Source organism: Salminus brasiliensis, chromosome 17, assembly GCF_030463535.1.
Source record: "Salminus brasiliensis chromosome 17, fSalBra1.hap2, whole genome shotgun sequence".
Classification (NCBI taxonomy): Eukaryota; Metazoa; Chordata; class Actinopteri; order Characiformes; family Bryconidae; genus Salminus; species Salminus brasiliensis.
The window spans coordinates 33,962,647-33,987,299 of NC_132894.1; the positions used below are offsets into that span (position 1 = coordinate 33,962,647).

Below are 24,653 nucleotides of genomic sequence, written 5' to 3' on the forward strand. Positions count from 1 at the left end.
GTTTCGATTGTTTACAGACACATTTGATATCCAGGTTTGCTTGGTTCTCCATTTCAAACCAACTCACTGCATTATTAACCCACAACTGCGGTGTGCTCATTTTTTCCCACCTGTTTTCAGAGCATGACATCACCAATTGGAGCTCCCACAGCGCCCCCACTCTGTGGCTTTTTAAAATGCATATGGGGGAATAAGCATATTTGACCGTGAACTAGACAGACACCGAAGAGAAATTAGAAGAGAAATTATTTTTAAATATTGCGGTGTGCGGTATTACCGTTATACTGCCCAGCACTACTTTCACCTAGCCCTCTGACCTAAACAAGCTGTACAGCAATACAACCTAAGATGTTCTTAGTACTAGAAGTCTAGAAGTGGGATATACTTGAAGCAGAAAGGCTTTGAGCTACTTTTGCGAGCTGTGATTTCTGCTGAAGGGGGGTGTTACTGCCCTAAGTCCTGACCCAAGTGCCCAAACTTTTCCGTAAGACCGAACACAAAGCTTGTTTTCATTATTTCGCTTTTCCGTTAATATAAGAAAACAACGAACTACAAAAAAGCCATTTTGAAAACAGCATCACGTTTTGCAATTGCTAGACTTACAACCTGCTAGATCACGACAGTAGCAGATGGATTAGTCAGACAACTGATACTCTTTATGCTTGTGGTTAATGGAGCCATTAGCTGGCAGCATGTGTACTCTCCGCCAGAGTAAATGTTTTTGAATCCTGATTCCTGTGCGTCCGCCTGATGTGGCAGATCTAACTAAAAGCTTAGTATGCCTCTACAAGAGGCCTTCATGTCCGTTTTCCATAATTAGCAGCTTACAAATGATTCAGTCTTTCCCCCCCTGAGGCCTCGACGTAAAGGACTGTTGAAGTCCTGTTTACTTGCCACTATTTTGGAAGCAGCGAAATCAGTTTGCAGTGAAACGCAGCTTGTTAAAGGAGAGGGGCCTTCAGAGAGCCACATTGATCTTTCGTCTTTCTGAGGTGTTTGATGGAAAAGATGGAAAAACACCTTAATCTCTTTTAGGCTGTGATGTTGCACATGGTGTTGGCACACAAACAAACACACACACACATGTCTGTACTTTGCATGCACTTGCTGTCCCTCTCTTTCTCATGCCACACAGACATAATATACTGTGCAGAACTTTTAGGCACCTAATCCCATTATTTTAAATCAATAATTAATAAGAGAGTTTTTTTTACTGTAGAAGCTTCAGATCTCATCAGAACAGATAAAGCAGATGAACATAAATCCAGTAAAAAGGAGAAACAAGAGCTTCTCATTCTGAAGAAAGAAAGTAGTGAGATCTTGTCGGTGAGCTAGTCTGAAGAACAGAGCTCGGTTCCTCCAGATTTCTCCTGGACGCCCCCCAGTCCAGCCAGCACAGCGTGGAGGATGTGTCAACTCCATCAGCAGCAGCAGCAGCAGAAGCAGCTCACCTGATTCACCATCATTAAGCCCTGATTTACCACCAAACCATGTGTTGATCTGAGGAGAACTCTAAATAATACTCCATGAGGAGAACTTTGGAGATGTTCTAATGATGAACACAGTGATGGAGAACCTCCACCACTTTCTGTAGGAGTGTTATTATTAGTGTTTATTCTAATATCAGTGATTTACTGAGCTGATAAACACTTACTGATCAGAAAAGCAGCATTTCGTTTTAATTTTCACAGCTACACAGTACTGTATAGTGTAGTGCTACAAGTTGATTTGCTGTTGCACTTTTCTAAGCTTTAGCTGCAGACGCAAAGTTAACAGGTGTGCATCTTATCTCTTATTAATGTCCTCACTTCTCTTGCTCCAGTACTAAAATCTGCTACTCAACACAGCGAGACTGGGAGTGAGGGAGGAGGGCATGGGGAGGACACCTGCAGGGGCCTGATGAGCTAGTCTCACAAACATATACACAAAGTGTTCTGCAGGTCTGTAATTGGCTGAAATTGTGCAAAACACCCTGCCCCAGACCCTTTGTTACACTACTGAGTATGTAATTAGTCTGGCTGCTTCCAACATCATTCCCTTCATTCTCTCTGTATATGCAGTACTGTGCAAAAGCTGTAGGAACCTGTGAAAATTAGAATGAAAAGCTGCTTCTCTGGGCAGTAAGTGTTTATTTGCTCAGTAAAAACTAACATTAGAATAAATACTCTTACAGTAAGGACATTCCTACAGAAAGTCGTGGTGATCCTTCATCACTGTGTTCATTAAAACATCTCCAAAGTTCTCCTCATGGAGACCGCTGAGCCACTCTGAGGCCCATGTAATCTGGAGTTTTTAAACAGGGAAAAATTCTCTAATTCTAATTTACCACCTATAATCATCCCCATGTGCTCCCGCCACTCATTTTTACTTCTTTTCTTGTTTTTCTTCTTTTTTGCTTAATAGCTGATAGTCTTAACTTCCCTTAATTGGCTTGAATGTCTGACCCATCCAAAAAAGTACTTTCAAACTGCACTACCCCAACTATGGATCAGTTTGACCTATGGACTGAGACCTCCTCGTTTGGTCAGACCAAATTTTTGTCTTTTGGTCTGGACCGTGGTCCAAGTCACCATTCACACCTGCTATTTTGGCCCAAACAAGCTAGGTGTGAAATCACCCTTAATATACATCCACCCTGTATATATTGTAGACCTACATATAGTTATACAGTAATATGGGTTTACAGTGGATGTAAATAGAGTTCACAGCTGATTACATAGCCAAAAAGCCTTCAGACTGACAAGACTGCCACAGCTTAGTCTGTCATCTCTCTTAGCCATTAAAGACACCCGCCCCAAAACCTGCAGTGTTTGCTTTTCAAGATAAAGGGACAATTCGAGGCCAGAGCTGTGAAATCGTACCCTGCACCTCATTAAAAAGAGAGACAGAACTGTGGAGAGAAAGGGAAGATAAAAAAAGAAAAAAAAACTTCAGACCTTTTGTTTTCTAGGTTTCGAGGCACGCCGCGAATGTTCACACTGTAGAAGTGTAGAAACAAAAGGCTTTGATTGCAATTATGGTTCCCTTATAAGTTTGTGCGCCTGTTTTTCTGTGGGTGCCTATTTATGAACATATGTTTGCATCTGTGTATGTGTGTGTGTGTGTCTGTGTCCGCGTGTGTATGCACACAGGCATTCGGATGCTGGATGGAGATGTGACTGATGTGGTAGAGGCCAAGTCTCTGGGAATCCGGCCCGACTACATTGACATTTACAGCGCCAGCTGGGGCCCTGATGACGATGGGAAGACTGTGGACGGCCCAGGCCCCTTGGCCAAACAGGCCTTTGAAGTGGGCATTAAAAAGGTCCTTTTTACACACACACACACACACACATGTACAGTACAGTCCTGTCTTTAGTTAACATGCTCACGTTTATTTGAGTAATGATCTGGATATTTATGAGATGCATTTAGACTTGACACCATAATTTAAAATACAAATCAGTAAATCATAAGTAACAGTGTAGGTACAGTATGACCCCGTTTACACCTGATCACTTTATGTGACTAGTATCTGGATTGTATCCTGATAAGATTAAGATTTTAGCCACATGCGATTACACTTTGTCAAATGCTTCTCTGGTCAGTCAGAATGAAATCTGATCGCTATGTGGGACGGAATATGCACATTTGCTCATTGCACAACAATTATTACTGGAGTTTCAGCTGTCCTAGGAGGGGGTTTGGTTGTGGAATGTGTCTTGGAGAGATGGATGTGTTTACACTGCTATAACATGTGGCTCAAATGCATTGCAGACCACCTCCTTGCTCTTTCAAGTGGCTTGGCTTCATCCATATATAATCCTGATACTTATTACACACGAAGTGATCAGGTATAAACAGGGTCTATGTTTTGTCAGGTTGTCTGATTTGATCACCCCTTTTGAAGCATGAGTGTTCTGGTTTTGTAATAGCTTTGTTCTTGATGCTGGACGGCTTGATTTTAGAACAAGTAATAGGCTTATGCTTTATTTTGAATTTCATATTTCCTAGCTTTTTTACATATTTCTTGCTAATTATCTGAAACCTGGCATGTGACTACTGTGTGCCACAATTTGGATAAATATGATGTATACTTTTGAGCAGTAACGTGTAAAAAAATGAAGTTATTCTAATGCATAATCATAAAGAAGCTTCCTTTTTTAATGAAACCGTCTCAATTATTGTTTACATTTACTGTGTTGGTGTGTTTGAACATTTAGTATGCGTATATTTGTGTGTGTACTTGTATGTGCAGGGCCGTAAAGGCTTGGGCTCCATCTTTGTGTGGGCATCTGGCAATGGGGGTCGCCAGGGTGACCATTGCTCGTGTGACGGCTACACCAACAGCATCTATACCATCTCCGTCAGCAGCAGCACAGAAAACGGCAACAAGCCCTGGTACCTGGAAGTGTGCTCCTCCACCCTCGCCACTACCTACAGCAGCGGAGAGTTTTACGACCGCAAAATAGTTGAGTACTGAGTTTAGTCCCACCTAGGAATGTTGGAACGAAGCTGCTGGACACCTTCTCATACTTTGAGCCACAGGGTTGTTTCAGTGGTCAGAAATAAACAGTGGCGAATGAACACTTGCCAGGTAGAGCAGAGATAGCTGTAGATACTTGGTTACACTGTATACTAGGTTTTAGGTGAAGGTGTTTATGCAGCTTAACTATCCTGAAATCTGGGAGTCTCTGCCTCTTGGTTTCAACATGTGTCTGAAGGGTGACTTTCACCTCAGTTACTGCATATAATGCCATGAAGTGGCATTAAACAGTTTGAACTTCAGGAGCCTTTGATATGGGTCCATACCTTAACATTCAACCCTCGTCAGCCTTAAATGACAAAAGGTACATATTAGTTTTGTTGTAATTAATGAATGATTCTTAATCGTTACTGAGTAATTCATAATGGTTACTGAATAATTTGTTATATACTGAACAGTATATACTACTGAATAAATTATAGTAGATAATAAACACTAGTACATACTAAATAACTCATTAATTGTGGACACTGAATAATTCGTAATGGTTACTGAATAATTCATAGTAAATACCAAATAATGTATAGTCATTGCTGATACATTTATAGTGGCTACTGAATAATTCCTAATGCATATTGAATCATTTATAATGGTTACTGAATAATTTATAGTATATACTGAATAATTCATAGTGGATGCTGAAAAATTCTGCAAATGACTGTAAATATGAAATAATTCACAACAGTTGATCAATAATAATAATAATAAAATTAAATATCAAAATAAGACTAGGGTTTACGGGATTAAGAATACTAGCAGTGGTGTCATTAATTGAGAATTTTTAGGTGACTGTTCACTATTTACATGCTCTTCATTTGCATCACCTCGTTCAGTCACTTTTCTTACCACAAACACGCCTTTTTGTTTGCTTAGCTCTCTTTTTCTCTCCCATTCTTTCTCCACCCCCCTGTATCATATTGTTTTTAATGATTGCTGGAACCAGGAATGATATTCTCCTGCCAAAGAGCAGTCACCTTCCATCCATCAGTCCTTTGCCCTCCAAGCCCCGCCAACCCCTCCACCCTCAGACACAGCCTTTTCTTGTGTAGGTTTATTACAACACAAACATATCTGAGATGGCTCATGTGCTTTGTTTGGTTTGTCTTTTTCCCCAAACATCTATTGGTGCAATGAGAAGATAAGCTCCAAAGATGCAGGATAAATATTTCATCTGGCTAACAGTCAAAAAAAACAAACATCCAAGGAACGTTTAAGGGAGCTGGGTTAAGCCCATATTTTCAATCTTTATTTTTAAGGTTGGTAAAGCTATAAGATAATGTGCAAGTGTGCTGCGGTTTTGGCGTCCTCCAGTCAGGAAGACCTTCAGAGCTTGCTTTTGATCTCAGCCTTAGTACATTCTTGAAGCTTCAAATTTATTCCGGCGCAATTATTGTAATGAGTGACAGTTTAAATAAGTGTGCAGGTGTGTCTCTGTGTTTCACCTGGTATTCCTAATGTTGTTATAGTGAGTACACCTCCTCCAGCAGGCCACACAGAGTTCAGGAGTTTAGCAAGACTCTTCTTTCCGTGAGGTTACGGTCACTGCAGCTGACCCATCCGTGCTTACTTTGTTAAACAAACCAAGTGTTGTCATGCTGAGGTTTGGTTTCTCACACACACGAGCTCAAACACACACCAAACACATGCACATCCTCTTTGCCTGCGGGTTACCAGCAGGGTTCTGTGGGTAGAGGAAGGCTAGGATAAAAAGCAAACAGACAAGCTTTATGAAGTATTCACCAGCACACAGATACAAGCATTCCAGCCTTACATGCAGGTCCATAGAAGCCCTCGTTTACCCCAACCTTTCTTTTAATTAGATTTGAGAAGAAAACAAGCTTGATTGTTCACCTCAAAATAAAGGACCTACTTGGGTTCATCTCTGCCAGGATTTCAAACTAATTGGATTTACCTGTTCTGACCTTAAAGATTCACCCTAATCAAAACCACCTGTGGAACGCAGCCTTCCAACAAGGGATTGGCAGTGGTCAGAAATGCGGTCAGTATTAGTTTGCTTGGCCGAGGTGATTGGACAAATGTTGGATTTCTGCTTAAGTGAATAAGTGATGCAGTAGATTGACTCTTCAGGCTAGATGTTTTTTTTTTTTGAGCCTCACTTGTCTCCACACTTGACCGACAATGTGGTCTAACCTAGGAAAGAACTTAAAAGAGTAATTTCGCAAACAAACATCACATGAACTTGATTTGCCACTTTTCCCAGCTGTAGTTGATCAGCCAGGACTTGTTTGATATCCTGAGTTTCGTTTTTAGATTAGAACAGGAGCTGCTGGGCTGATGTTGCTAACAAACGATGGACTTGGGCCATCACCAATCTTATCTCGGCAAATACGCACCCAACAATGTGTCTCAACGCTCTTTAAACGCACCCAGATCTGAAAAGATTTGTTTCACGCAGAAAAAATTATGTGGTTTTGTGCACAGAAATAATCTTTCCTGCAGAGCTGAATGGAGTTCTAGTTTTAGCCTACATGTTTAAATAAAGTGTAGCTTTTTAGATCGATTTTTGAAGCAAATAAATTAGTAATTCATAATGATTACTGAATAACTCATTGTAAATATTAATTAATTCATAATGGTTACTGAATAATTTATAGTGATCCATGAATAATTAATAGTAGACACCAAATAATGTATAGTAGTTACTGACACATTCATAATGGCTAATGAATAATATCTAATGAATTCTAAATAATTCATAGTAGATACAAAATAATAATGAATAATGGTTTATTAGCAACATTAGCCTAGCATATCCTGTTGTTAACTTAAGAAGCATGTGTGAAATGGCAAACATAAAAAAAAAAAACATCAGAAAAGCATATTGTTTATCTGGTGGGCACCACTTAGCTCAGTCTGATGTGGACAGTGCAGTGGGCTGGCCGCTGGTTGTTCATTAAAACCAATGACTGAAGAAAGCATGGATTCTCTGATGGAGCGCCCATATACCAGACCAACTGGGAATCCAGGGGGAAATCCGCTCTGCTTCTCCGCTGGAAGCTCAGTGAAGGAGCTCTGAGACACACTTGGTCTGGGAGAATGGGACGGGTCTACCAAATTAGTAGGCGTGTCTGGGTCTGCCTTTGGTCTCTACTGCACAGGCTTTGGTTGTAAAATTTGAGAACATGGCAGACAGTTTTGGCTTCATTTCTATAGAACATGCGGGAATGGGATCACGACATCCTTGTTTTCTACAGTCATTGATTTAAACGATATGAGCAGGGACACCTTACATATATCAGTATCTATCAATTCTCCATCTGTTTTTGTGTCAGGTTACCACAGACCTACGGCAGCGCTGCACGGATGGCCACACCGGGACATCAGTGTCCGCACCCATGGTGGCCGGGGTCATTGCTCTTGCACTAGAGGCCAAGTGAGTTCAGTTTTCTGTTTCTCTCTCTCTCTTTCTCAGTCACGGTCTTTCCCTCCGTATCCCTCAGCTGCTTCACCCTCTCTCTGTCCTCTTTCTTTTTGGTTTTGGAAAGTGATGCAGTCTGTTAAACTCTGGAAGGAACAGTTCTATGTACATGACCGTGCAACTGTGGCTAAGCCCTAGTTGTGTAATCTGTGGAGCATGTTTAAAGGGGTTCTTTTGGGGACTTTCATTGTTGATATTTAGACAGCTTAAATGAAATGAATGCTGTGGTTAAGATCTGAGCTAATTGGTAGAGCATGCTGGATGAAGCAAGTTATCATAGAAACAAGCTAATTATCATCTCTAATAAGAGCACAAAAGTCGCTATAGTCATTTCAGTTAAATACTTTTAAGCACTGTGTTTTCAAACAGTCATTAGAGAGGAGCGTGGATTGAACTTTTTGTATTATTTTCTTTTGTGCCTTATTTTGTAGTCTGGCTTTGACTCTCTGCACTGCACAATAGAGTTCCTTTTCTCCACTGCCATGTTTTATTAATCCTTGGCATCATTTCGAAGAATTCTCTGTTGAGTAAGACTTTTAGATGTAGTTTTTTGTGCATTAGGCTATGGCCTTCACTTTGGGGTTGCACAATCACAGTGGCTGAAAAAGGTGTTGACTCCAGAGAAGTCCGGTATCTTCTAACGTTCTCACTTTGGTCTTTGTGATTGTGCACATTATATTTAAGAGTTTGTGCCGTTTCTTCTGTGGACATTTAAAAAAAGGCCTGCTGCTATGATCATATATATCCTGTATATTTAATTGTTAAGAGCTTTGCTGTTCATATTGTTCATGCCAAGCATAGCATCCTTAAAGAAATGATGCCAGTAACTGCATCCAAGAGCATTCTCTGAGGACTCCCTGCCAGTCCACATTTTTCTTCTATCTGACAAGCTAACCAGGCTACCTGAGCCAGGTAATCAGAACTTGAGCAGGAACCTTGGCTGCACACTGATATTGCAATGCAAATTTGGCTTATTGGTTGTCAACAAGCCTCTAAATGTTACAGATATATTTTTTGATTCATGGGACTGAGATGAATAGCAGAACCTTTTGCGTATGGACATGGCCAAACATATTTGCCAGCATTTGGATTTTTTTGTGCCGTGTGAATGAATAATACACACTTTGCCTGCATTCAGTGTGCTCACAACAGTTTTATAGAAGAAACTCAAGGCCATGTTCTTCATTGAGTAGGACCAAGAAAACTGGGGGTATTGAAAATATCATACTGTGAACAGAATAGAATTTCATTTCATGGCTTTGATTAACATTTTAACAAGAGGTTTTGCCCTGGTGAAGTGGCTTGTTACACTATAACGGTCTATCTAGATTGTGTACTGTAAAATCAGATTGTTCTCAGGGTGCTAGGATGGACCTTTTTGGACTTGAATATCGGCAAGAAAAATGATCGAATATTTTAGTCATAGAAACAAACTAGATGACTGGTAGCATGCCATGGAAAAATGATAATTAAACCCAAAATACATAAACTATTTTAAGTTTGGTGAGATTTGAAGCATTTGGGAAGTTGTTTCTTAGAATGTGTACAATTTTGTTTTTGATTTTTTAGTCCTTTAATAACCTGGAGAGACGTGCAGCATCTTTTGGTAAAGACATCAAGACCTGTTCATCTGAAAGCCAGTGACTGGAAGACCAACGCAGCCGGACACAAAGGTAGAGCTGATATATTTATTTATTTATTATTTATTTAATAATAATAATGTTAAATTACCATGAAAAAGATAACGTATTTGCCAGTATGACACATTAACATTTATAAAATTTAGAAAGTTACGCTAAATCTACCTGAAGATCATTATGGAGAAATGCAGTGTTTATTTCTATAGTTGAAATGTAAACATTTGTCTGAAGGTGAAACTGTTGTATTCAGTAATCTGCCAATACCAGCATGACTGTGGTATCATTATGCATTCATAAAAAGCAAATTTGGCTATTTGATGTTTGATCTGTTTGATGTGTGCATGTCTGTGTTCAACCTCTAGTCAGTCATCTTTACGGCTTTGGTCTGGTGGATGCTGAGGCGATGGTGTTAGAGGCCAAGAAATGGCGAAGTGTCCCTCCTCAGCACACCTGCACGAGAGTATCAGACCGCAGAACCAGGTGAGAGCACACGCTGTTCCCTGCGTCTCCCGTCTCATAAAATACGGTACTTCCAAATCTATTCATCTACACATGTTGCTACAGGCCTATCCTGAGAAGTCTTTTTAAAGCTTTAGTAAGACGTAACATGCCACCGGAAACCCCTCCAGTCATCTTACGTGATTTTTTTATTTCAACATATATCTGATGATAACAGATCATGATTTATGTTTTTCCCGGGGCCATTATTGGAAAGCAGTGCAGGCTGCAGCGTTATGAGATCATTGCTTGTATTCTGGGTCTGCTCAAGCTTCAAAGAGCAGGAGGTACTGTTTTAGTTTGAAACAAGAATACTGTACGTGGAAGAGAAAAGATGACCCACTTTAACCTTTGTGAAAGATGCACTTTATTAGAAGGTTTCATCAGTGAAGGAAATGAAGGCTTCTGACTTACAGATGGTGAGTAAATGAATTGAGGCATGTTTTATAGGCTGCGATTTTACATTGCACTGTGTGTGGTTTGGAAAAGTTTACAATATCACATCACTATCCATGACAAAGGGAAAGTTGGATTGGTTTGTTGCAGCCGATCATCACATCATTTATATTAAAATATATAAAATATTCAATTATATAAAAATATCTCTATTATTAAATAATATTATATTGTATTATAATTCAGTTAAACCAGGATTGCAGGTTTTTTTGTTTTTTGTTAGAACACCTACCTGGTAGAACAGTTCAGCAGATGTATGTCGATTGAAGTCAGCTGAAGAGGTTTTGCTGAGATTTGTTGGCTATTCACAGTCCAAAGCCTATAGCTTCTGGGTGTCGCAGAACAGCACAAGAGAAGAGCCATCAGAGAAACAACAGAGGCGGCTGAGAAATCCTCAAGATGGCTCTGTATTAAGAGAGACAATCCTTGGGAGGCTGCTTAGGCTCACACTGGTAATTCAGCTATGAATGGAACAACTGGCTGAGGATGTCTGATAGTTAGAAGACCCAAAGACTCCAGGTACTATCATTGATGATGTGCCCAAGAGCATCACATGATGTATATGCAGCTGGGAATGACTTTATTACCTGTAAATAAGTCAGCGCATGGCTTCAGTCCACATTGTATGTTGCCAGCTAATCCTTGTACTATTAAAAAATAGTCTAAAAGATGTGTACATCAACATTTAGAAAAAGAAGCCTGAAAGGTGCTTTAAAGACAAGTTAGTTGGCCCCTTTGTTTGGTTGGTGGTCCTATACTTTATTGTTTTCATTTAGAATTTAGACTCCTTTATTGTAGACCCCCCATTGGCCCGCTGTCAGATTTTAACACGACAGTAAAGCCAGGAAGAGTCACGCTGCTGACTGAAATGTGAGGCAATCCTAAACATATCTCAGCTAAGTGCTGCACACAAAAGCACACAAACAGTGCAGTTGTTGTACACAAGTGAAGGAAAACAAATCGACAAGTAAGGATGGATGTTCTGCTCAGTCTTAAGAATGAAAGGTCTGAGTGTTTCCTGCTGAGCCCCTCGTTCACCCGGTCTGTTTCTCTTTTCGCACACGAGATTAGTCTGCTTGTTATTTGGGTCAGAGATCAGTGTACTCGTGTTGAAACGATGCGTCCCCATGTCATTGGGAAGCTTCGCGCAACACGGACAAAGTTGTAAACATCAGAAGCGGGAATTAATTGTTCATGTGCTCACCCGAAAGCCGGTTCGCGCTCGATGCCTGGCACAAGTTCAAGGGCCGTTGGCTTTTATGAAGTTAAGAAGAGAAATGTCAGCAATCAGCCGGGTTGCTTTGTTTCAAAACAGCTTTTGTATGCTGTGCTATGCTTCGGGTGCCCCGGTTTGAACTGTTACATCTCTAGTGGGCAGATTGAAGCTGTGATACTTGTGTTGGAAGGGATTTTTTTTCTTTCACATTTGGCCTCAGAGGATGTGCTGTCACCGCACTGTGAAGCAGCTTGACGTGTTTGACTGTTGAGGGGTGATATGAAGCTGAGTGACCTTAAAAGACTCACTCTAGCTCGAGTATTAAAGAGTGGGACTATAAAGAACGTGTGCATGTGCAGGATTGAAAATTTAGTCCTGTTGGATTAAATTGGCTTATAATAATATTTCCAGCCTAAAGAACGTTTTTAAAGTTGTCAGAACTTTGCTTAGGATGTAAGCATTAAGAATAGCCGATAAGCTGCTTTAACAAGTATGAAGCAAAAAAGACAAATCTGAAGCCTTCTTGGCTCTCAGAGACAGGACCAGATTTATGACAAATGTTGCGTAGCCATTGCTGCTGCGCCCAGGGAACAGAGAGGGTAAAGCGCCTTGCTCAAGGGCCCAACAGTGGCAGCTAGACCGGTGCTTCTGCCGCTGAGCCACCACTGCCCTGATTAGAGGTTCAGAATGTCAAAGACCCAGACCTTGACATGGGTGTTTTCTCACCTGAAAGTCCACTAAACCTCTGATATTACGGCATTTCTACCAGCAGCACCAACTTCAAGCTCAGAACTTCAGACTAGTTCCAATAAGCCAAATGAATGGGCTCGTCCTGCAGCAGATAGATCATCTGCAACAGATATAATTACATTTAGATTTATCATTTATGGCATTCAGCAGACGCTCTTCTCCAGAGCGACTTACAAAAGTGCTTCGCTGTTTAGTCAATGAATAACCTCAGCTAGTTTAAATAGACTAAAAATTCAAAGATACCTCTAAGCTTAGACACTACTAAACACAAGTCAATATGGAGACCATAATACTCTACTCTTCACCCAAGTACTCACGGATGAGGAGGGTCTTCAGTCTGGGTTTGAAGACAGCGAGCGACTCTGCTGTTCGGACACCCAGGGGAAGGTTCGTTCCACCACTTCGGTGCCAGGACAGAAAAAAGCCTCATCTCCATGTGCTCCCACTGCTCCTTTTGACTTCTTTTACGCTTCTTTTTTTCCTCTGTTGCTTAATGGGTGACGTGGCCTGCCTCAAATTCCTGTAACCATCCGATCACTGCACTGTTTTAATACTGCAAACCAACCCAACTATGGTTCAGATCCACAATATCACAATTCTTTCACAGGTCAGGTGGTGAAAGACCTGACTTTCTGACTTACTTCGAAGGTAGTTGACAATCTAAATGAGGTGAGTTTGCTGTCATAGTTGTGTTTTTCTGTGCAAGGAATGAAAGTCCAAGTCTATTCTGAACATATATAAAAGCAAACACAATATTAGGGGACAGAGAACATGCCTGGCTCACCACAGGGCAGTTTTGGTGAGCTCTAGTTTGATTTTTGGTTGCAGTGGTTCAGATGGCAAAAGTTCAAAACAAAACAAAGGGGGTCTGAATCCAGTGTGTCTGATTCGTCTCTCTCAACAGTAACTTTATCGAGGCCTTTTATTTTAGCATTCATTGATCATGAATACAACAGAAAGTTGACAGGTAGAGTTAGAGTTGTAGGTCACTGAACCACCTGTCAGCTTAGGATACAGTGGTGCTTGAAAGTTTTTTTTAGACATAAATGTGACCTAAAACTTGATCAGATTTTGGATCACTCAGAGTGCATATGCTCTTTGGGTCATAGCAGATCTAACTAACCTAAATCATAGTTTCAGTTCACAGTTATTGGTAGTATGATGAATGTGAAGCAGATAGGCCAAAAGAAGACCTCCTGCACCTGCAAGCTGTATATAATCTAAAACATTTCCAGAGATATTTTATTGCATTTCATTGGACAGACTTGCAGCCTTATTTGACACACTTGTTTTATGTATCCCAGAGTGCTGGTATGTTTCAACCTCTTCTATGTTCTCAGCAGTAGTTTCTTTCCTAGTACATCCGTCCATTCTAGAAATGTGTGTTGACGGAATCAATTGTTAAAGTAAATGTGGGTACTATTGATTGCATTTTGGCTGTCTGAGTCAGCTGCTGACAAAGCCCTCACTGACTGTCCTCAGTGGAACAAAAGCCTCTTTTGTTATGTGGTGCTGTATGTGCTAACTCGAAACACATAAGGGCTTGATTAGTGAGTCTAGTCTCATATTGTCGGTGTTCATCTCAGCGTTGTGATGTTTCCTAAAAATGGTGGAGTAATGGTTATATAGATAAGATGCCTTTCTGAGCATATCATCGTAGATGTTTAATTATAAAAAGCATAATTAGTCCTGTTTTGCTTGATATAGCGCAGCACATTTTAGATACAAGTATTGTACATTTTTTATAGCAGCTTTTAAAACTTGTGGCATTACTAGTGCCTTTTGTCTCATTTTTCCATGCTGTTATACCATCTTAAAATAATACAGCCACATACGGTATTACTGGGGGTGGGGTGGGGGCCTTGCTTGCATGATGACAAAGTGAAATCAATAACTCAATCATTCAATAAATGTTAAAGTGTCAGCCTGACCATTACACATGTTAAACTGCTCTGAATCAGGAGAGAGAAGCTAGTTAGCATTAGCTCAGTTAGCAGGATAACAGGCACTCACCAATCTGTCTGACTGAAAGCCCACTTCTAAACGCTTAGACTCGAGCAACTGGTGACTAATGATGGAGTGACCGCTACTGAAAGGTAGGGACAGGAAGCTGAATTTAAAGTTTTTCCCATGGTTTTGTATCCAGTCGCTAAGCTAGCCTTACCAGCTCCACCAGGTATCGGACAGCCCAGTGCAGCTGCTGCTGGCTAGCTGCTGAGCCCAGACACAAGTGTTGAACATAAAAACTCACGACTGGTGTTGGGAGAAAAGGAAAGGCCGGTTCTGCTGTGTTTGGACTTGTGGCCTGCTATCTAGGCCTAGATAAGTTAGCTAGCAGGCTAAACGCCACAGCACAGACTGTGTTCCAGATAATTGAGGCTCAAATCACACCTGTTTAGAGGATAAAGCCTCGTAGAGTCAAATGAATGGTCTTGATTGAGTGTTTTCCACTGTTGTTTAGGTTCATTTAGTTGACAGGTTCGTCCAGGTTTGCTTGCTCTGTTTTTCAGTCGAACTCAGCTTAGCTAAACTTGCGGTGGGCTTACAACAACTACGGTGGGCTTGTTTTTCCTCAACTGTTTTCAGAGCGTTACATCAACAATCAGTGAGCACCCACTGTGCCCCCACCCTGTGGCTCTCTTAAATGCACATGGGGGGATGAGCTTATTGGCCATGTATTAGATAGACCAAGAACCATCAACATTTTTAAATACCGTGGTATGTGGTATCATGGAATAATGCTTTTGCCTTAACGCTTATCTGTGTAGGTCCCTACACACAAAAATCCAATTTAAAAGTGTTAAATGAACACCAGTTCAGTCCAGTTATACACGGTGAACACTGCAAGAGTTAATTCCTTATCTCAGCATTGGGGATTTCTTCTTGCTTTCAACAACCTCTCTCTGTTCCCGTTTCATTCAATGATTGATGTGCTTTTTCAGGGTGGTCCTGTTTCTAAGAGCTCTTGCTTTTTCTTTTGACTCACACTGCTGGAATTGCCTTTTCAAGTTAGTTATGCCTTAGGCTTGCAGTATCATTTTATATTTCATATTTTTCTCTTTCCTTTGAGCGTAGCATTCCTGAGACGGATGTATGAAATTGTGTGAAAGTTGATTGATATGATTATTTCTCAGACTTGCTTGGTATGTTATCTTCCAGTCACCGATCCATCGCTTTATGATTTGAAGAAAGCTGTCACGCATTGGTGATTTAAGATAAAGGCAGGTAGTGTCTGGAGGATTCCTGCCAATATTTATCTTGGCTCCCTGGGGAATTTAGAAAACTGCAGCTCTGATTGCTTTACCCTTTTCTCAGATGTCGTTTATTCGACTTTTGATTCTACTTAAATAACTAAGTTAACAAGGTAAAGGAGTCTCTGTTACCTTGACCTTTATCTCGGCCATCTGACAGTATCTGAAAGTGTATGTTCTTTACAACTAAACTTCATCGCCTTAAGCAAAATAATTATATTAATCTCAGTACACCAGCCAGCTTGTACCAAACAAATTCACTGTCTTTTGTAATCCCTCACAACTGCAGTCTGTCTCAGTAGCATCTGTAGAAAATAAAACAATTCCCACCACCTCCTTCAGCATGGCTTTGGAGGCTGTTTGCGTAGCTGTTGCTGCCACCGGTATTGATCGATGATTGGGCTTTTATTTATAGCGATGGTGTGGCTTGTGAGAGGCAGTTAGGTTGGGCCGAAAGCTCATCTCAGGTCACGCTTTGAATCTCATTAGGCCGGAGCAGACACCTATTGATTTTCCATCGGCACCCTTCAGTATTGTGAAATCCTGTGAAGCGGTGAAAAATGGAATGCCTGCATGCCGCAAGTCGAACCCCTCTTGGGGATTGATTAGATAAGGGACCTGAATTTTTTTGTGATTACAGTTATTATGTTCGCCATCCCAATGTCACTCTGTAAGCATGTCATTGCTGACATTTGTGATTACAGTGTAATGTGGTGTAATATTTCTAGGTAAAATTATACACATGCTGTTTTTTCAGGTTTAACAATTTGTTTTGAATTCTTAGGTCAAGATTCAGTTTGATTTCCAAAATTTTACACAGTCATCTCAGAATATTATGACCACCCATAGTTTGGCATGACCTTGGCCCATTATATCAGCTTTACGTTTCGTATAGGAGCAGTTCATAGTTATATCATTACAGACTGTAGTTCATCTGTTACTCTACTAACTTTATTAGTCTTCTTTCACCTTGTTATTCAATGCTCAGGACCCCACAGGACTGACCACCACAGAGCAGACTGTAGTATTTGAGTGGTGGGTCAGCATTCTCAGCACTGCAGTGACACTGACTGACATGGTGGCGGTGGTCTGTTAGTAGTGTGTGTTGCGCTGGTGGTACGAGTGGATCAGACGCAACAGAGCTGTTGAAGTGCTTATACACCTCAGCGTCACTGCTAGACTGAGAATGGTCCAGAAATATTTTGCCAACGTCCTGTAAGCTACGTCCTGTAAGCTACGTCCTGTGGGCAGCGCCCTGTGAGCAGCGCCCTGTGAGCAGCATCCTGTGGGCAGCATCTTGTGGGCACCTGTGGGTATCTGATCTACCTCTACAAGCACAACACACACTAACACACCACCGCCGTGTCAGTCAGTGTCACAGCAGTAATGAGAATGATGGACTACAGTCTGGAACTACACAGAGCTTTCTGTATTATTTTTGCTGCAGTTCCTCAAACCCAGTTCCTGCCTTGGACTGAACTGCAGCCTCAAAGGCTTTTCCTTTTGATCTCCTTAGCCTAGAACACAGTTTTATCTTGGTTCTTGTAACCAATCTCAGAGGATTTGCAGGAGACTGAAATAGGTTCTAACCTTCCTAAAGTCTGGGCTTCAAAAGTCAAGTGTCCCAAACAGACCCATCACAAGTTCCTCAGATTACCTATTACACTAAACCTATGATGCGAGCCAGGCGAGCGAACAAAAATATTTGGTCTCCACAGAGATGGCCTTTTGCTGCTTTGTCTCCTGCCAGGTGCTGCTCAAGTGTCTTGGCACTGAAGGAGGCCAGCGAGCGAGTAGCCCCTCTGCTTCAAACCACTTTAGCCATGAATGTCAGTTTTTAGAGAAGGCAGGAATCTGTGTATTCATAAAGCTCACCCACAGAGATCTGGATGGTGCCTGGATCTGAATTGCGATTTGAATAAGGATCCAAGCCTCAATTGACTCACTCTGCTGCCATCTGTGCTTTGTTGTTCATCGACGTAGTCATAAAAGCGTTGGTCCTTGTTTATGATATCAAGCCATTAATATGATTCAGCTCCCTGGAAACAAGAGTTTGGGCTCAAAAGAGCCCCTAAATTCACTCTAACTGACCAACCAGATGAGCACAAATTGAACCTAATGAGCTGCAAAAACACCCACATTGAAATTGCAAATGGTGGTTTATATCCTTAGTTGAGTTATTTTTTCTACAATTGTGGGCTAATAAGCCTGATGTTAGGTGATGCTGGCCCTATTTTGCTTTCCTCTGTTAATTGCTATCCTTTCCCTGTTTCCAGGGCTGGATGTGACTGACCACTTCTGCTATTTTATATCTGAATGTTGCATTTGAATGTGTAACAGTTGCTTTTTTAATAATATACAACTGCTAATATACCAGTCCTTGGATTGGAGTATGTAGTATATGGCCATTAAAACATCTGCTTTTAATGTTATAGGTTTTTAAGGTTATATAAAGTATATTATGTATTTGGATTGAGACAGCTACCTCATTTGTTGTTTGTTTTTCATCCTGACACATTTTAATTCTGTACTACTTTTCATACGTAAAAGTTGCATAAAGCATGAATATAATGGTGCTTAAATAGGAGGGCATCACATATTTTGAAACTTGTATTCATCTGAAATGTAAGCACATCCATAAACAACCAAGAGATTTATGATGATTGAATCATATGACAGCTCACCATCTTTTTTCCTGCCTGTGATTATTCTGCGATTCCACTGAGGGATAGCAAATCAACAAAAGCCAGCAAGTCTTTTTAATGTATCTCATTAGTTGTGTCTCGCCCTAAAAAAAGCAAGCAGAGCTGCCCATTGCTGGTATCTCTCTGTCCCTCTGCAGGTACATCCGGCCGGACCAGAAGCTGAACGCCAGCATCAGCACCACAGGTTGCAGAGATCTGCCAGAGCAGCAGGTGGTCTTTCTGGAACATGTGGTGGTACGAGTGCTCATCGTTCACCCGCGCAGGGGAGACCTAGAGATCAGCCTCATCTCACCTTCAGGGACACGGTCCCAGCTGCTGGCCAAAAGGTGACTTGCACTTTAGACACACATATCAGCTGATGGGTGACTTACCTCTTAAAAGTCAAGGTTGCCAAAAACAAGGTTGCTGTTGGTTTTGGGTTCACCATGTCCAATAGAAGTGTCTTCTAGAGGGGTATAAAGCCCACCGGTATTGGTCTGTGGAGCAGTGGAACTGTGTTCTCTGGAGTGATAGAGATCCATCTGATCATCCAACATCAGTACCTGCCCTCACCTGCCTTCCCAGAACAATAGAGGGTGTCACTGCAGCATAGGGGCAACCAATGACCTATTAATGACATTGATTTCAGAGGAAACAGTGAAATTGGCTGGTCGGTATCTACAGGTACAGAAATCAACAGATAGTTTGCTTCTAATAGATGGAGACACACTGTCTTTTGACCTATGTGTACTCTTCTATATGTGTCATCTTGAGGCTGCGTTATGACACTGACTCTTTTTCACTCCAGTCCTTTCCCCTAGAATCAGTATATTCAGTCAGATTGCGCACAGGCTTAAGTCTGAGTCTGATCTGGCCGCTGTAGCTCCTGTCAGGTGTGGAGCATATCTCTGTCACTCACACCCTCACACACAGTGGTTTTGATCTCCTGTTCATTCCTCCTGATGATCTCCTGCCTCTTCTCTTAGCTTGGTATTCTCTCAGGACTGCACCGGATACTTTTATAAGCTTTGAGGGACACTGATTGTTATTCTGGCAGCCGTTCATGAATAAAACACACGCACCCTCTCTCTTTACCACTCACTCGCAAACTTACGGATTTTGGATTTGTCGTTAGATCTTTTCGTCTTCGTTGTTTATCAGGGGAAATCTTCCGCCTTCCACTTCAAGCACTGTTGCCTGAAGAAATGAAAAATACTGCTGTGTCTTTGCCTTCTTGTTGATGGTAACAATGCTAGTTAACTTGAAATGGCTGTCTCCGCGTCCCGCTGTCTCGATATATCGCCTCGCTGTGCTTTTTTTGTTGTGACACTTCCAGTCATTATTTACCGCACAGGAATGGGGAGACCTGCCGAATTGCTCCTCCGCACAATTACCTCCCCTGAAAAGCTCGCTTTAGCCATTACAAACATGACGGGAGATGACAGGCTAATGGGGCTCCCCCTGTTTTGAGTGTATTTATTAGTGTTTGCAGATCGTACTTTTCGCTTCCATCTTCGCCCATGGGCTTAGCGTAATGCTTCTATGTGCAGCCTGGCCTGTGGAAAGAGCATTCTTCATGTGCCATCTGCGCTTTGCCAGCAAAAGCATTTGTATTGCGTTAAGGGTGGGCGGATAGATGGGGGGGTGGTGCTCTGGATAGGAGTCTCTTCTGTTAGGCACATTCAGGCCCAGCTCATACTGACTGACTCATTCTCCCTCAGTGATTTAGAAAAGCTCAGGCCAACCTATAGAACCCTTTAACTCTTTCGCAAGTACGGTCCCACCAGTGGTTTGCTGAAGCTGGTCCCTGGTTGGCATGATCCCACCCGTGGGATTGGAATGTCTGGTGTAGAACAGTCAGCTTCGAACGTGAAGCAGCAATCAGCTTTAAGCCGACTAGTTTACCTAATCTTTTTGCTTTCCTCAGAAAACAGTGTGTCCCCAAAACAGTGCCAAAACACATCAACACCTGTGTTAATCCATGTAAATTTGTCAGTCTTACCGGTCGCACACTGCTGCCCTGCTCGTTTGAGCTCAGTGTGTTCTGAGGAAGCATGCTTAAAATATAAACAGCCGACTGTGCTTCTGGTAATTGAACCAACAGAACCTTAGTGTAGCATTTCTGCCATCAAATTATTCACCAGCTTCTTACTGAAACTTTTCGTTCCACCTTAAATAGAGCTTTTTTTAATAAATCTGTTTGTCAATTGTTTACTTCTTTCTCCCAATTTCATGCTGCCAATTAACCCACCCATCAGTAAGTCCCCCTAGCACTAGCAATGCTTCTGACACTACGACGACCTAACACACGTTTCCTCTGATACATGCAAAGCCAGCCACCGCCTTTTTTGAACTCCTGGGTCCCCAGCTCCACCGCAGCAGCAAACAGACACTTGTGTTGACCAACTTCGCTTCAAGAACGAGGAGTGGAGAGAGCCGCATCCACCCGAATAGGGAGAGAGCGGCCAATTGTGCTCTCTCAGACTCCAGGCCAAGATTCAAACTTGCGCCCCCTGGGCCAAAGAGGCAACGAATTAGACCCCCGAGCCACTCTGAGCCCCACTGCAGTGCTCTTTTAAGGTGGAACTGTATCTAACGCATGACAAACTTTCCATGTAACTCATGTCTTAACAGTGATATTTTACAGCACTGTATTTGTCAGTTCCAGTGAATACATGAGTCAGAAGTCCTGAAGACTCACTACGGTATTAGAACATGCCAAAAAACATGACATGTTGCTGATATGCTAGCTTTCTGATTCTCTCGAACGGTTCTACAGATGACGTACAGCTGAGCTGTGGTTGTGTAATGGTCACACTCCAGAGCTCCAGCTGCGCTCATGCCAAAAGAGCTCGTGCAGAACTTGTTAGAGGGTTACAGACTCACTTGTGAAAGGGTTATAGGCATTCTGATTGTTGAGTAGCATGTAGGGTATAGTGTGTTTATGTGTGTCTTTGTGTGGCCTACATGAATACCTAAAAAAAGAGTGCCTTGAAAACAGCAAAAGACGCAGTTTCAGAAACTGCAAGAAAATGACAGATTGGCCTCAGAAATGGTTCACAATGATCTAAGAGTACCAAGTTCAAAGTGAGCACTGCAACCCCAGGAGCTCCACGAAGCTTGCCTCTCATCTGCATTCTTTCAGTTAGGGGTGGGGGTGGGTGATGAACCTGAAGCCTGTGGAGGATCCGGGATGCTGAACGGATATAGAGGACGAGAACTAATGATGTGTATTACCAAAGCACATCCACACTGGCTTTGTGATAACCCTAATGCACAGCGGTGCAGCGATGTGAATGCGAAACCGTCAGGATTATAACTGGGTTCCCCCGGTAGAGCTGAATGAATGAAAGTTGCTGTTATAAACTGAAGTATTGTTTTCACTTCGTTCCAGGGTCAGTGAAATGCTCAGAAATGCTACTTTTTTAAATGGCACTTTTACCTTTCAGCATTAATGGGTGTGATCCATACCTAATCCTGAACTTAGCTTGACTGGAGCAACTCTCTTAAGTGTTGGATCTATCAAAGAAAGATTGACATACATCCATGACTGGGAGTCCAGGAGAGCACAATTGGCTTTGGGTGCGTAGGATGGCCCTCCTTCTAACCCCATCACTCAACGAGATGTTAGCCATTGTGGGTAATGTTAGCTGATGTAACAGAATTGGCAGATACAGTATGTGTCCACTCGCCACTTTGCCTCTCTGCTTTCTGTTCATTTCAATAGAGAAAGCTGCTGAAAGAGTTGAAAGAGTTCAACTTCATTCAAATACAAACGTCACACAGCGAACACTAAACTTTCGCACATGGAGGAAAACATTTGTAAGGAACTTCCTGTTAGGAAGCAAGTGGTCATTTTTATGCCCCTAGCTCAGCTGGATAATAAAGATCAGGACTCTGATTGACAAGTCGTTCTCAGCATGGAAATTATTAATGACCCGAATGGGTTATTCCCCCCGTTTGTCTCCCAGGTTCTTCGATAACTCCAACGAGGGCTTCAGGAACTGGGAGTTCATGACTGTGCACTGCTGGGGTGAGAAGGCAGAGGGCACGTGGACCCTAGAAATATCCGACTCTCCCTCTCAGCTTCGCAACCCAGAGGTTCTAGGTAAGACGTACAGCGATTACACCTTTAAATAGCAGCATCAGACTCATGATCGTTGATGCTCCACTGACTGTAATAGGCAGAATGTGTCTCTGTCATTGCCACCGTGGGCCAGAACGCTGCTACTGTAGTATGAAACTTTGTTGGAGCTGCGTAACACAAGTCTTATTAGTGTAAAATCCTGTAGTATTACTCTACCGCCTCAGTCCACATGCTTATCTGCCTTCAAATGCTGCTTCTGGAGCTCTCAGCTTGTCAACAAATGCACGTAAGGTGGCGCTCAAAGCGTAATTTGAATTTTACAGCAGTGGAGAACAACTGAATTAAACTAAATCCCCTGACTGTAGGGGATAAATACCAGTTCTTGAAAAATGGCGCTTTAAAGCTATATCAGTGGAAAGAGCTGTTGAGAGGGGCGTGTGCCCGTATCTCCCTGACTCTCTTAATTTAACCTCTTTTATTCACTGTCATTGGGGGAAGTTTGTCCTGAGTGGCTCCTAAGCCATTGTCGGTAATTTAGCTTTTTTGATCACGGCTCTGCCTCAAGCGAAAGCTCTCCTCTGCTCATCTGCGTAGCTCATGTTGCTTTTCCTGTCAGAGTTTTAAAAAACGTAGCTTTCAAAACAGTCTGATCCAAAAGAACACGGAAAGATGCCTTCAGCTCTTTTGGGCAATCGACAATACATGCATCTGAAGTAGATTCGTGAAAACGTGCCATGCATTGAACATGGTGACTTAAGAACAAGCAATGCCTTAAATACTGATTATTGAATCATTCGTCTCAGCTTGAAAAGCGTAGAAAGATCTTTGTAATGATTTCATTTGCTAGTCTGAGTGAAGATCTGTGCTCACACAGCTGCCTCTCTCTGCGTCGGTACCTTTCTACTTCAGATAATCTTTCTGATTGCTTTCATCCAGGGAGATTAGTGGTTTTTATTTATTCACCAAATTTCTGTGTCATAGCTCTCTCTCTCTCTCTGCTGCCTCTCCCTATTCCTTCATTTCTCTCGTGGTTTCTTCCTGCCTTTCTTTCTATTTCACTCTCTCGCTCTCTTTCTCTCTCTCTTCCGCTCTCTCTTTCTCTCCCATCAGGCAAGCTGAAAGAGTGGACGCTGATTCTCCACGGGACAGCGGAACACCCCTACCAGTCTCAGGGCTCTCAGCACTCTCGCTCCCGCATGCTGGAGATTCCCACCATGAAGGGTCTCGAACCTTCTCCGGAGACCCCCCAACATGAGGACGAAGAAGAAGAGGAGTACAGTGGTACAGTTAGTTGAACAGATAGATATGTTGAAATTCATACATAAATATTGTATGTATCCTTCGCTGCCTTACGTATGCCATGATTCTCTGGGTTAGTGCCAGCTCGTCTGGAGAGAAAATGCATGGTGCAAAAAGCAGAGTGTATTTCCCCTTAATATTTTATTTCTGACAAGAAACTGGCAGTGTAATATTGGACGAATTCTGGCAATTCATGTTTAACGATTTTAATTAGCCATGCCAACAGCTGACAGTACTTGTTGGTATCCTGACAACGGCACGATGCATTCAGTTGTAGGTACCTTCATCGAAATGCTGCCTTCTTAGGTACTGACTCGTGGCAGCTGTCTTCTGTTTCGGACACAAAAAACGCTGGTTAAAAAGGTTAAAAACGTTGATTCTGAATTGTCTTTGCATTTCCAGCAAAGTGTGTTTTTAGAGATGAGATTCCAGTGAAAGTCCAGTGTTTGTTAGCAGAGTTAGCTCCCTTTGTAAACCAAACAGATTTTTGATCAAACTATTCGTTTTCACTCTTGCTACGGTGATGTAGATGTAGTTTTAGGTAACAGTATTTTTGTGCAGGAATAAAACTGTTTAGTTCTGTTCTGTTCATTCCAGGGCCGTGCCACCAAGAGTGTGGTGACCAGGGCTGTGATGGACCAGACGCTGTCCACTGCCTAAACTGCATCCACTTCAGTCTGGGCAACCTGAAGACAGGGAGGTAAAGCAGATTGGAATTCCTTAATTTCACATTAGAACTGCAGGAGCTGTTTTGTGATAAAGGACAGCACTTAAAACCACTCGCTAACAAGACTACTTTTTCCACACA

At 42.0% G+C, this 24,653-nt stretch overlaps 1 protein-coding gene across 1 annotated transcript in view; it reads left to right on the top strand.

Moving 5' to 3' along the window:
• pcsk6 (proprotein convertase subtilisin/kexin type 6) overlaps window positions 1-24,653 on the top strand; it is a 57,839-nt gene that overhangs the window by 16,417 nt on the left and 16,769 nt on the right. The window contains exons 7-15 of the mRNA XM_072660164.1: window positions 3,132-3,304; window positions 4,238-4,450; window positions 7,819-7,919; window positions 9,534-9,637; window positions 9,967-10,084; window positions 18,618-18,806; window positions 22,431-22,567; window positions 23,657-23,827; window positions 24,443-24,545. Coding sequence (XP_072516265.1) covers window positions 3,132-3,304; window positions 4,238-4,450; window positions 7,819-7,919; window positions 9,534-9,637; window positions 9,967-10,084; window positions 18,618-18,806; window positions 22,431-22,567; window positions 23,657-23,827; window positions 24,443-24,545 — 1,309 coding nt within the window. The remainder of the gene's footprint in view (window positions 1-3,131; window positions 3,305-4,237; window positions 4,451-7,818; window positions 7,920-9,533; window positions 9,638-9,966; window positions 10,085-18,617; window positions 18,807-22,430; window positions 22,568-23,656; window positions 23,828-24,442; window positions 24,546-24,653) is intronic.